Below are 13,970 nucleotides of genomic sequence, written 5' to 3'. Positions count from 1 at the left end.
ACAAAAAAAGATTCTGTGGTTCTCACTCATACTCATTTCTTGCATTTTTTTTTTTTTTTTAAAGCTTTACAACTATTAAAGTGGATGAATGAAATGTATTGTTGTATGACACAGTTACTGTTCATTCAATCAATTATTTCTTGGTGGGGGTGTGGTGGCGCAGTGGGTTGGACCGCAGTCCTACTCTCTGGTGGGTCTGGGGTTCGAGTCCCGCTTGGGGTGCCTTGTGACGGACTGGTGTCCTGTCCTGGGTGTGTCCCCTTCCCCCTCTGGCCTTATGCCCTGTGTTGCTGGGTAGGCTCTGGTTCCCCATGACCCTGTAAGGGACAAGTGGTTCTGAAAATGTGTGTGTGTGTGTGTGTGTGTTTCTTGGTGTTTTTGGCTGAAGGGGGCACGGTGGCACAGCGGGTTTGGCCAGGGCCTGCCGTGGGGTGGGTCTGGGGCTCCATCCTGGTTGGGGTGCCTTGCGGCGAACTGGTGTCCCGTCTGGGGTGTGTCCCCTCCCCCTCCAGCCCTGCACCGTGTTGCCAGGTTAAGCTCCGGTTTGCTGCGACGCCAGTTGGGACAAGCGATTGTAGACAGTGTGTGTGTTTTTGGCTCTTGATGAGGAATTTTACATTTATATGTATTCATTTAGCAGATGCTTTTCTCCAAAGTGACGTACATCTCATAGAAAATACAATATGTGTATTACATTAGCAGGAAGAGAGACTTAGATACAGACCTGTGAATTTTCCAAACTCATCTATTTTAATTATTTATTTGGTAACTGTCTATTTGATCAAGTTTTCTCAATCTATTTTACTGAAGTTTTGTAAAACGCCCTAAATCCTAGGTAGCTTAGAGGCAGCGAAAACACCAGTGAGGAATTTGGGAAAGGGAATTAAGAATCCGGCAGGAAATTTCTCCCTTATGAAGTCATGAATAGCTCTTTTACGAGTGAGTGTGTGTGTGTGTGTGTGTGTGTGTGTGTGTGTGTGTGTGTGACAGTGAAGAGTTGTGCACATGTACGTGTGCATGAATGCTAGAGAGCAATTGTATGTTTGCTTTAAAAAAAAGTGAAAAATATGTTTTATTAGCTTTCTTTGGTTTTCTTGTTTCTGTATTTTCAGGAATCGTTTATTGCATTAAACAAGGTCAATGGGGAATGCAAAAGTGTTTACACGTGTGCGTTCATGCATGTGTGCGCGTGTGTGTACTGCAAGGTTAGGGTCTACACCTGGCGCAGACCCACAGGCACTCTGTCCACCAGATGGGGTTACAAAAAGGCTGCACCCCCCACCCTAGGAGCCAACAGAAACTCCCCTGGAGACACCTGAGCACACAGAGTAGTGACCAGCCATGCAGCCCTGTCCCCACATCGCAGTGTCCCACATTTCCTAATGCCCAAACCCCAAATGTGACACGTTCTTTCAAAAGCCTCCCCGGAATTCACTATTCACTATATAGTCACGCAAACCCCCTCTCCACCCCCGACTCTACACCAACGACACGTACAAGCGGGAAGGGGGGGCTGCAGCGAGAGCTAATCAAGCGCTGTCCTCCTGGCCATGCTCTTTAGCCTGAGTGTGTGTGTGTGTGTGTATATATGTGTGTGCGCGCGCGTGGGGGTGACTTTCACCTATACCTTACAGCCGTGCGTCACTCCAAGTCATTCTTCATGTTTGCGTTTTACGTCACAGGCCTGGTATGAAACCAGCCTTATTGCTGCCCTATAATAATATACAGCCTGTAACAAGTTTCAACAGGTTTCAGTACAATTTGACAAGTTTCAGCAGAGCAAGTGGCCCGTAACCAAAACAGCGATTGGGCCACTAGCACAGCGATGGTCATCTGCTCTCAGCTGGGAAGTACTTGTTGCAGTGGGGATGGTACACGAACAGCGCCCTTTAGCAGGAACGTGAGGCGAGCAGAGAGCAAACGTCACATCGGACGGCTCCTCCATAGCAGCTAGCAAACACACAGCGCTGGGCTCATGGCCCTCTCTTCTCTGAGACCCACAGTAAGTCTGGGTCTGAATGCTCTTCACAAGCAAAACAGTTTAAATGCAGTTTGCTTCACTGAGCACTGACTAATAGCGCTTCACAATCTGTATGTCAGAACAGAAATGTGGTCCTACAAAAACTGAGCAGGAACTCAGCATCTTACGTGCATTTCAACCCAAGGAAGAAAAAATTAGAAGAAAAGAATACTGAGAAATGCATTTCCTCATGTGTATAACACTTCTGTGCCAGTCAGTTACATCAACCGTATCCTAGTGAGTGAGGACACCCCACATGCCCTCAACTACATCTATATTCATTCATTTAGCTGAACCTTTTTTCCCCAAAGCAACTTACACTGTTAATCTACTTACTATTATTTACCCATTCGAAAGCTGGGTAACCTCACTGGAGCAATTTAGGGTAAGTACCTTGTTCAAGGATATCACAGCAGTAGGCAACATTCGAACCATCAACCTTTATATCCAAATGCAGCAGCTCTAATCGCTACACTACCAGCTCCCTTTATATACGATGGAACTGTAGCATGTGCACTGGTGGGTATTCCACATTTTTTACTGTTTCTTATTTATGAGTAATGTAGTTTTCATAAACAGTATTACGTGTGTGTGTGTGTGCTGCAGTATCACTGAGGGTTTAGATGCTAAATGTATTACGCAGGGTTCTGAGTCTGCATGCTGTGTCAACACAGATGAAGTTAGAATGCTCAAAGGCTGCTGGACTGTTGACTGCTTTTACCAGATTCAGGATGACAGAGTGATGAGCTCCAGTTTCAGCTGTGTGACTTGCCAACTGCTCACTCTGTTATTAAATGTGAGAGCAGAAGACAAGGATGGGGTCCAGCCCCCCAAAACTGTCAAAAAGGCCATTGTGAATTCAGGCTTATAGAAAGATGCTGTGCAGGTGGGGAATGCCTTTATTTGTGCCAAATTTCCTCGGACAGCTCCTTGAGCAACATTACTTGGAGAAGCAAAGCAGAAACAGGCAGGCGTATTATGTCGCTTATCTTTGGCTAAATTTGTCAATGACTTTCATTTCTACAGTTACTGAAGCAATTCAAGACTAGAATTCCACTTGCTCAAGTAAAATTACTGGATGGCTGGTAATTTCAAACCATTAGATATGGTTGTGGAAAGAGGCCCCTTAACTACCGCCTCATTTTAAACCACCCCCCCACCCCCAGTATGCAGAACATAGCTGTTAATGTGTGATCTGTGGGCTGAAAAGAAAAATGGAACAGTTCAACCATTCACAACCTGCCAGATATTCATGTCAGAGGCATAAGATATGAATCAGGGTAGATGACACCATATTCAGGAGGACTTGTTTAAATGTTAATATTTTAACTTCATCTTCCTAAAAATATGAACAAATAGGCGGAATCTGTGTTGAACCTGAATATTTTGTTGACCCAACTGAGTCAGGGTCTTCCGGGTTTACAGATCAACATCACGCGTATCAGTGTGTCAGGTGCGGTGCTACTGAGTGCCATGCTCTTCAACTACGAGGAAGCAGGAAACAGACAAAACGGTTCCGAAAAAAGTTAATTACAGACAAGGCTGTCACCTGCCCGTCAAGTTATAGCGTCTCATGCAATGAGATCTTTCCCTGTCTCTCCACAAGAACACTCGGGTCGGTGACAGACCAGACGTCTTTGACGTACGGCTCGCTAAGTCCGACCGCAAGGCTCCACACGATCCTCCTTTCAAAGGCACTAGATAAGCCGGCTTTGAGCCCTATGCGGGCATCCACCAGATATCTCAGCATCAGTAAAACAATGCCTTGTGTGTGACATTCTCCCACCGGTTCAACCGCACAGTGGGTGTGTATGTACGCGAGTATCTGTGTCTGTGTGTCAGCCTGGACACACAAGGAGAGGAGAGAAATGAGGGTTGGAATTTGGGGGCATGTGCAAACTCTGGGGCTTCCACTCAGTGTAGCTAGGGGGCTGGGGGCTGCTGCCATGCATGAGGTCCACCCGCCACCCCCAACTCCATCCCTACTGCAAGCACCACCAGCAACGCTCAGATAAGACAATCGCTGGAGACAAAGGAGGAGGAGAAGCCAGCATAGTGGTTAGAGAGGCTCCTACACAGAGGGTCCTTGATGATGACAAACTGCCCGGGACCATGTGTGCCACCTGATAAAGATGAGGTCTGAAGCCACAGCCGTGTCAGCTCAGGGTGTCACAAGGGTGTGGGCACCACCTCTCCACGTACTCACATGTACACGTCATTACAGATTTGACTGAAAGGTCTCAAATCTAGTACCTTCACAGTGCATGTCAAAGCTTCTCAACAAGAGTCAGTGTCATACATCTGACATTCACGGCGTACAACAACATATTCCATTCAGTTTATTTTTGTGCAGAGCCGTTCCCCGCATGTGACCAATAAGCAAAGAGAAACATAACTAGCCTACACAGGTATGCAGCGTACTGGGCAACCATATAACAAAAATTCGAAAATTCAAAATAATAGTTCATCTAACGAAAAGACATTTAATAAGAGATTTCTTAGTAATTTTTTGGCTTGGAAATCTTATCTGCTTTGCTCTTGTCACAAAGAGCAAGTTATTACACAATTTTTTTTTTTTGCTAAACCACATGCATGCGGCCCATGAGGCAAAAAATTGAGACGGAACACCAAATGTTTTCTTTCAGAAAGAATGCCGTATCCAGCCTCTTTGAATACAGTCTAGATAAATGTAAGGTGTATCTGGGAGAACATCTTGGAGTAAGAGCGCAGCGCTCAGGTGAACACTGAACCTGGCCTAAGTGGGGCTTTGTGGAAAGGCAAACATGACCAGGTCATACAAGTGAGTTTATAATGAAAGAAAACTGCGTGGCAACAGAGGAAGCCCTTTACAGTCAGTCAGAACTCGCATATTCCTCACAGTGAGGGCACAACAAAAACTTTGGTTCTACCAGCACAGAGAGGGACCCCTCCTTCCCCACTCCTACTGGAGGACACAGGAACACAACAGGACAAGAGACTCATGGTCCCACTTGAGTACCTTGAGCAATTTTGGTGAGCATCTGCTGCCTGGCGATGATGCGGCCCAGCCGGTACCCAGAGCGCCTCCTGCGGTGGTCCATTCTCAGGTATATGTCCTGGGTCTCAGGGGTCATGCTTCCCAGGCACTCTCTGCCTGGAGAGCGTGGTGGGAGCTCTCGCAACATCACGACACTGGGCTCCTTCCAAAGACGGCGCCTCTCTCGGCCACTCGACCCGACAAAAAACAAACACACACACGCGCACGCAGGCACGACAGTCACCAAAGTTCTGCGGTGAGAGGGAGAAAGACAGAATTGGCTGGCGGGGGAGTGCCAGCACTTTAGCCCTCGTCCTTTAGTCACAAGACCCCAAACAGCCAATGGGGAGAGAGCACTGCCCACCTGCTTGAGTTGGAACCAGAGTCTGAGCGAGTGCTGGCCCGGCTCCCTGAGCTGTGGAGGGAAGTATAAATACGGCTGGAATTCCTGTGAGCTGAGGGAGCAGTGCGGGGGGAAGGGGGAGGAAAGGGATGTGGGCCGGTCTGCGGGAACACTACGCCTGAAGCCACGTCCCAGCCATGGGAGGCCCCTCCCCTTCACCGCAGCCTTCTACACAGGTGCCAAGGTTACTCGTGAAGAGCGTGTCCTGCTGCCACGTGGGCCCCGCAAGTCTTGGAGCTCCCATGGAAGCAACTCTTTGGAGACAAAATCCAAAATGGGTTGAGAAACAATTTATCATTTTTTGCAAGACTGGAAAAAACCAGCCTTCAGCTCTGAAATGTCAGGCCCAAGAGCACATTTCCAGCAGTTATGTCGAAGGAAGGAATGTGTGGAATCCTGTGGTGGGGCCATGAATTCTGTAAATTAAAGAAACGACTATCATGTCTGACATGTTCTTGCCATATCCTTTACCAAGATTGATGTCCTGCAACACAAGTCAAAAGAAATGGAAGTAAACAAAAAAAAAACAGACCAAATTCAAAATGCATTCACACTCTCATCTGGTGTTTGCAGTGTCTGAACTGTTAACAATCTTCTGCCTGACTGTGTGCTTCCAGCACATTCACTGCTCCTATGTACCATTAAGTCTCTGTTTTTCCACAGCTTTCTACGCGAGGTACGAGCAGAGCCCGAGCAACCAAGAAAACAGAGCGCTATTTAACGGACAGGGTACGCGGCGGCAGAGGATCGGCCCTCCGGTGGCATGGAACAACTGAAGTCATAACACTTTAAATAGAGCCCACATCCTCGCTGGTGGCCCCACCCGTTGCCTGCAACTGGATGCATGGTTGGGGTGGGGGTGGCCACGCACTGGCGTTGAAGGGGGTTTGGTAGCGCCCAGCTGGCCGACACACATCTGAATGGAGCCAAACACAGCGCCTGTGTTTCTGCCTGGGGGGACAAGATGTTGGCCCACGCCACACAAAGGCTACGATTGAAAGGCGAATGGCTCTGAGTGTTTCATCAGCACGTCCCTCGCCGAGCCCCTCCCCTGCTGTCCCGCCCCCTTCCTGAGATGGCAGATGTTTTTTTCCTACGTTTGCACAGCGACAAAGTTAAAATGGGGTCATTCATTTGGTTACCTGCGATCACACTCACACACACAGACAGACAGACAAACATAGTAAGATGGACACAACGAGTGCTGGAGCTGTAAGGGGCGCTGATGTCCGTCAGCGTGAGTAGAAAGGGTAAGAGGGCTGCTAGATCCCATCTCGCACTGTTGTGCCTCCTCTGATGCCGTAAATGACTATCTTGGCCCAGGTACACGTTACAGTACCATCTCCACAACGGAGATTCCCTCTACAAATCAGTGTCTGACTCAAGTGTCTCATTTTTTTCCACTAGAAAAGAAAACGTTTGAGCTACGTCACGATTCTAAGGAATTCGAGAAGATTTGGTCAAATTTTTTACATGAACATTTTTTTCACTTAATTGACACTTCTCTCCAAAGCAACTTACAAGCGTGAAGCTACTTCCGTGACTTACCCATTTATGCAGCTGGGTAATTTTACTGTATCCGTTAAATATCGTGCTTGGGGAACTACAGCAGGAGTAGGATATGAACCTGGGTCCTTTGAGACCCAAGGCAGCAGGTTTTAACCATGACACTGGATGCTCTCCCGTTCCTGAAATTTCTCACAAATTGCCACATGACCAACCCCAATAAACATTATAAGCTTCCACCCTTGTGCTCTGTTTTCTTGTGTCTCTATTACTGAGATCTATTTACCCACTTAAGAATTCACAATGTCACTCTTTTCCAGTTGCGAGGTCTGGATTCAGTATAAACGTTAAAATGGAGCGATGACTTCTTGCTATGTAGTTCAAATACTGCACCTTCCTGGAATCAACTTTTCCTTTCAGTTCCTCTTTCTAGTTGATTTCTATTAAACCTGATAACTGAAACATCACCGATATTCAATTAATAGGGTACTTTACGGTAGTGTGTGAATTTCAGCTTCAGTACAGTACAAGGCAGAGGTGTGCAGAGTACTAATGAGCACTTTGTTTTTACAGTGATTCTGAACGCGGCTAAAACTTTGATTTTCGTAGCGGAATTACGAAAGGCAGCTTAAAATGTCGGCCGAGGGGCCCATCGTTGTTAACAAAATTAAATGTCAGCCTAGACTATTTCTTTCAGTACAGGAAGCAAGAAGCGAAGAAATGCCGCTTGACAGCATTCTACGTTAACACAACCTTCATGAATTCCCAGCACAGACTGGACGAGAGGGACGGGCCTTTGCACTGTCTCCAGCCAGGCGACGGGATGTGAACACCACGAGCAACCTGTCCTCGCTGCCGCCCCGATAACGCGCAGGTTGAGATGGCAGCTGGGAGAACTGGGGTCCGTGTTCGCCATGGCACAACAGTACATCAGTCTGTCTTTCGGGCTTCACCGTAAGACTGTTTGGACTATTGACATGGCAGCATGTCAGAGCACTAAAGTGACCCCCCCTTCTGCATGCATTCATATCACCGCTAAAATGTCACAGCAGTAAGGAATGAAGCAAACAACCAAATTCTTCTCATAGCAACTCAATGCTTCTTAAATTATATTTATATTATAGTTATATAACTTTAGTCCCAGAATGTGCTTACAGCAAAAGGGCGTTAAAAGCACCCAGCGAAGACAGTAAGTTGAATCAGCTGGTCCACTGGTTCGACATAACAGAATGGTCCTGGATGCTGGACAGCACAGCTGAGGCCTGACGTTCCAGCGTGGGAAGAAGAAATGCAGTTCTTTGGTGGCCCAGCGAACATTTGGGCACGCTGCTGTGCGATGAAATGGGTGGCAGCAGCAGCCCCCGGCCGGGACATGGCACTTAAGAATTACCACGGAGAACAGCCCACACTGACTGCTGGCTCGTCCTTGTTCACAGCACCGGGCATCTCATCTCTCTGGGAATGTCAACAGCCTTGTGTCGAGAGCAGAGAGCAGGGCCTTTGTCCTTTCTCTAAGAGGCACAAAAATCCCTCCTGTGCGTCCCTTCCTTCACACATCCAGTGAGTTTTAAACCAAAATCTTCCATCTTTCATCACCTCTGAGTCTACTTTGATTGCCAATTAGCTTTCCCTCCACGGCAGCAAGTGTGCGAACAGCAGGTACATGTCTCACCTCCACTTGTTCCGCACTAATTGGTCTCTGAGCACAGATCTAGAGCTCCACAGTGGGCAGGGGCTTCACTAAAATGCATCACCCAGACGTGTCTGCTCATTTAAATGACCTTACCGACATGCTTTGAAGGTGTCTCCATCTGAAAGGACCTATGTACAGCTGCATGGGCATACGTTTCACCCTTAACTGCCAGGCCTCCAGCTGTCCCCTGAGCTCTCTGCTGACCTCCAGCGAGGGGAAGTTCTTCCATACAGACTCATGAGGCTAAGCTGAGACCCTCACTCCCCACAGCTGGGGTAAGTTGGTCAGGGTGACACACCTCAGATGAGGGATGAGCATGGACGCCGACCTGACACAGAATACCTAACATTCATCTCTCACAGAGCTGCGAGCCAAGTCCTGCCCTTCTCCCGCACATCATGCAAGAGTCCCATCCATTTAAGGCGCCCTGTTCAGAAGAATTATTAGACATGGTTGCCAGATGCATGTAACATTCCTAAAATATGTTCATGGAGGAAAGCATGGGGTTAACATGACAAGGAGGCACAACAATGGAGGCGTGCAGCTGGAGAGCTAATGAGGAGTTTCACAGTGACAGCTGCAGCTCACATGTCTGGACAACAAAACGAGTCACTGATACAGAAGACACCAGCCGGGGCACCTCTCAAAATAATACTGCTGCTACGTGGCTCAACAACCTAGCAAGCGTGACCTGCTATTATTATTGTCATATTTTTGGCATCGGACATTTTACAGGAATGGTTCTAATTAATTACTCTTTGAAGGAGTTGCACAACTGAGCGCCCGCTAGTATCAAAAGCCAAGCCTCAGAACCCACAGTGTTGACTGCTTGGTCAATGGTATACAGTATGTAACAATCTTACCCTTAGATATATAAGCCTTATCCCTACTGTATATACTATACACATAGCCATCCAATTTCAATCAATGTGTGCCCTGAGTAGGGTCGTGGTGATCCGGAGCCTTTCCCAAAAACAATTGGGTTGGGGGGGTACACCCTGGAGGGGACACCATTCCATTGGAAAGCAGCCCCACACACACACACACACACACACACACACAATGGACAATTTAGAGTCACCAGTGTGTGTCTTTGGACTGTGGGAGGAAACACGCAGACACAGGGAGAAAAATGCAGTCCACAGAGACTGAGCAGGGATCAAACCTACGTTCTCCCGAACAAACCGGAGAATGAGAGGTGGTAGCATTAATCTCTGTGCCACCATGCTGAACTGATCAGTGCAACAATTTCTTAGCTGAGAGAGGCATTGTTAAAGATCTGAACACATACTGTAACTGTACAGGACCTGGAGGTTGATGTATAAAGCTACATTGTGAATTAACTGCCACCTAGTGGCAAACTATGTACTGAGCAATAAATTCATGCAGCAATATCACAGAGCTATACAGGTGGTCCCTGACTTATGATGGGGTTACGTTCCGCGAAACCCATCGTAAGTCGAAAATGCATTTAATACACCTAATACACGCATCTGCTGCAGACTGGGAGATGCGGATCGCTGCTGCTGCCCAGCATCGCGAGAGAGTATCGCTCCACATATCGCTTGCCCAGGAAAAAATCAAAATTCAAAAATTCAAAATACGGTTTTACTGAATGTCTATTGCCAGCTCACGATGGTAAAGTCGAAAAAATTATAAGTTGAAGAATTGTATGTCAGGGAAAACCTGTATACAGTATAATTCATTAACAAAAGTTTAAAGACAAAGACAGACATAAAAAAATGAGGCTACTATTAAGTGTGAAACTTCATTGAAGATCAAGTGTATGTTGAACCCTACCTGAGAAACAAATGTTATAATAGACCGAGTCCTGAAATGTTTTGTTTTCCCACAGCAAAAACACGTAAGTACCAGTAACTAAAATCTGTAGGTAACAGTAACTAAAAACATGTAGGTACCAGCTGCACTGACACCGCACTACTGCAATAGTAAGATCTAGGCTGGATATTTCTTTCAGGTCCGAAACATGGTCAAATACAGACCCCAATTCCAAAAACCTTGGGACAGTACGTGAAATACAAATAAAAACAGAAAGCAGCAATTTGTAAATGTTCCTTTAACCATATTTAATTGAAAACAGTATAAAGACAAGATATGCAAAGTTTAAACCAATCACACACACACATTGTCAGAACCGCTTGTCCCATACAGGGTCACGGGGAACCGGAGCCCAACCCGGTAACACAGGGCGTAAGGCCGGAGGGGGAGGGGACACACCCAGGACGGGATGCCAGTCCATCACAAGGCACCCCAAGCGGGATTCAAACCCCAGACCCACCGGAGAGGAGGACTGTGGTCCAACCCACTGCGCCACCGCACCCCTTAAACCGATCAACTTTGTTTATTTTGGTACATATACGCTCATTGTAAATGTGATGCCTGGAACACATTCCAAAAAAGGTGGCACAGGAGTGTGTTTACCACTGTGGTAAATAACCTCTCCTTTTAATAACGTGAAATAATTGTTTGGGAACTGAAAATACTAATTGTTGTAATGTTGAAAGTGGGATTTTTTCCCCCACTCTTGCTTGATATAGGACTTCAGCTGCTCAACGGTCCTAGGTCTCCACTGGCGTAGTTTACACTTCATATTGTGCTACATGTTCTCAGTTGGAGACAGGTGTGGACTGCAGGCAGCCCAATCTAACACCCGCACTCTCCGACTGCAAAACCACGCTGTTGTAATACAGGCCGAATGTGGTTTGGGGTTGTCTACTGAAATAAGCAGGGACGTCCCTGAAAAAGTCGTTGTCTAGATGGCAGCATCCGTTACTCCAAAACGCGTACACTGTATGTACTCTTCAGCATCAATGGCGCCTTCACAGATGTGCAAGCATCCCCTGCCATGGGCACTAACACGCCTCCATACCATGACATAACCTGGCTTTTGAACTTGGCGTTGGTAGCAATTGGGGCGATCCTTTTCCTCTTTGGCTCGGAGAACACGATGCCCATCTTCTCCAAAAAGGAGCTGAAAGGTGGACTCGTCAAATCACAGGACACATTTCGGCTTTCCAATGCGTCAGACCATCTGAGATGAGCTTCAGCCCAAAGAAGTCGGCGACATTTCTGGATGTTGCTCATGTATGGCTTCCGCTTGCACTTGTACATACCGCGAGGGACTGTGTTTACAGACAATGCTTTCCCAAAGTACTCCCGAGACCACGTGGTTACATTCATTACAGAAATATGTTGGTTTTTAGGCAATGCCATCCGAGGGCTTGAAGATCACCAACATTCAATTTTGAGATGCGGCCTTGCCCTTCACACACACCGATTACCCCGGATTCTCTGACTTATTTAATAATATTAGGGACCGTAGATGGTGAAATCCCTGAATTCCTTGCAATCGTATGTTGATAAATGTTGCTTCTAAACGGTTCAACTATTCACTCACGCACACATTTTCAGAACCGCTTGTCCCATACAGGGTCACGGGGGAACCGGAGCCTACCCGGCAACACAGGGCGTAAGGCCGGAGGGGGAAGGGACACACCCAGGACGGGACGCCAGTCCACCGCAAGGCACCCCAAGCGGGACTCGAACCCCAGACCCACCAGAGAGCAGGACTGTGGTCCAACCCACTGCGCCACCGCGCCCCCTTCACTCACGCAGTTTAGCACAAAGTGGCAAGACTCGACCCATCCTTGTGGATCCTCCGTTTATACCCAATCATGACAGCATCACCTGTTACCTACAGCTTTTTACCTGTGGAAAGTTCCAATGATGTTTTTTTTGACACGTTCCATGGGCAAATAGACGCCTGTCCCAACTTTTGTGGAACATGTTGCAGGCATCACAATAGGAATTAGCTTACATTTAGATTTATTTTAACTTTATAAGGTACAACATTAAATATCTTTTCTTTGTGCTGTTTTCAGTTGAATATGGGTACAAGAGCATATACAAATCACTGCTTTCCATTTTCATTTGCATTTTACATACTGTCCTGATGTTTCTGGAAATAAGGTTGTAATTGGGGTTGTAATGAGCCACCAGAACAGGACCTGTGTCACGGGTCCAAGCGAGAGGTGACGACACACCGAGGAGTGGCAGACACGTCCACGAGAGTGCAAGTAGGTAAAAATACTGCGGACTCAGGCTCAGGTGGGCAGTCACAGGTGAGGTGTGACCATCAGGTGCCTGCACTGACGGCGCTCCGAGATGCTCAGAGGATCACTGCGGGTGTCTGAAACGCCTGCGCATCACTCGACGCCGCGCTCACACACCTCCGGCCTTACATGGAAAGGTGAGCAGACAGAACAACACGCTGGCACCAGGATACACAGACAAGAACTCGTCGGCCGGCTACGAGTGGAAATGAATTCCTCTGGGTGACAGATCCACAGCATGAGCCATCATGCAGGCTTTATGTAACCGCAAAGACCTCAGCAATCAAAAGGGTCACTAGATGTGGACAGCAGAGCAGTGTTAGGGCTGCTGCCTTTTAACCTCAAGGTCCTCAGTTTGAATCTCTCTGGTTCCTTCGACCAAGGAACTTACACTGAACCGATACTGTAGGAATACATTTACACTTATTTATTTAGCAGATGCTTTTCTCCAACGCGACTTCCAATGAACTCTATGTAGTGTTATGAGCTCACACACCTTATTCACCAAGGTGACTTACACTGCTAGATACACTACTTTCACTGGGTCACTCATCCATACATCGGTGGAACACACTCTCTCTATCACTCACACACTATGGGTGAACCTGAGCAGCATGTCTTTAGAGTGTGGGAGGAAACCAGAGCACCCACCGGAAACCCACACAGACACAGGGAGAACATGCAAACCCATATCCTCTCGCACCACCCAAGTGTGAGACAGCAGCGCTACTCGCTGTGCCGCCCTGCCGCACAAGGTGATATGCAAGAGCATTTCATGTTTTCAAAAATGTTCTGACGGCACTGAATGTACAAATATTAATGTGTTCGTAAGGTGTTTCCAGAAGGAGATAAAGATAGATATAAAAATTCTGCTCTTCGGGCCCTGATATGTGCGAGATGTAAAGATTGCTGTGAAGGGGGGCAGCGTGAAAAATACTGGTTCTTGGAAAAAAAGAGTGCTTCTCTTCCTAGAGCTCTAAATGTGTTTCACAGTGTTTGTGCCCTAAAAAACCTCTTTTAAAATGTTCTCTCTCTCCCCGTCCAGTAGCGGCATTACGGTAAAGCAGCCTACAGCACAGGAACCCTGCTTTACACACGCTGCCATAAGTCCACCAACAACACTGAAAGTCTTTCTGGACAAACTAAGAAGCCCAAATACATAAGGTGAAGTGAAATTGTTCCTTCCTTGTTCCCCCCCC

At 47.2% G+C, this 13,970-nt stretch overlaps 1 protein-coding gene across 4 annotated transcripts in view; it reads right to left on the bottom strand.

Moving 5' to 3' along the window:
* stard13b (StAR related lipid transfer domain containing 13b) overlaps positions 1-13,970 on the bottom strand; it is an 85,503-nt gene that overhangs the window by 29,448 nt on the left and 42,085 nt on the right. The window contains exon 2 of one of the 4 annotated variants that reach the window (XM_029255330.1): positions 5,019-5,693. The exons of 2 other annotated variants lie outside the window; for them this stretch is intronic. In XM_029255330.1, coding sequence (XP_029111163.1) covers positions 5,019-5,184 — 166 coding nt within the window. In that variant the 5' untranslated portion in view covers positions 5,185-5,693. Of the gene's footprint in view, positions 1-5,018; positions 6,097-13,970 lie in introns of those variants that run through there. One more of the 4 variants, XM_018764534.2, reaches the window with a different exon arrangement.

Source organism: Scleropages formosus, chromosome 10 (genome assembly GCF_900964775.1).
Source record: "Scleropages formosus chromosome 10, fSclFor1.1, whole genome shotgun sequence".
Taxonomy (NCBI): domain Eukaryota; kingdom Metazoa; phylum Chordata; class Actinopteri; order Osteoglossiformes; family Osteoglossidae; genus Scleropages; species Scleropages formosus.
Note: the sequence above shows the minus strand (reverse complement) of the source record. Positions and strands in the feature narration are given on the sequence as shown.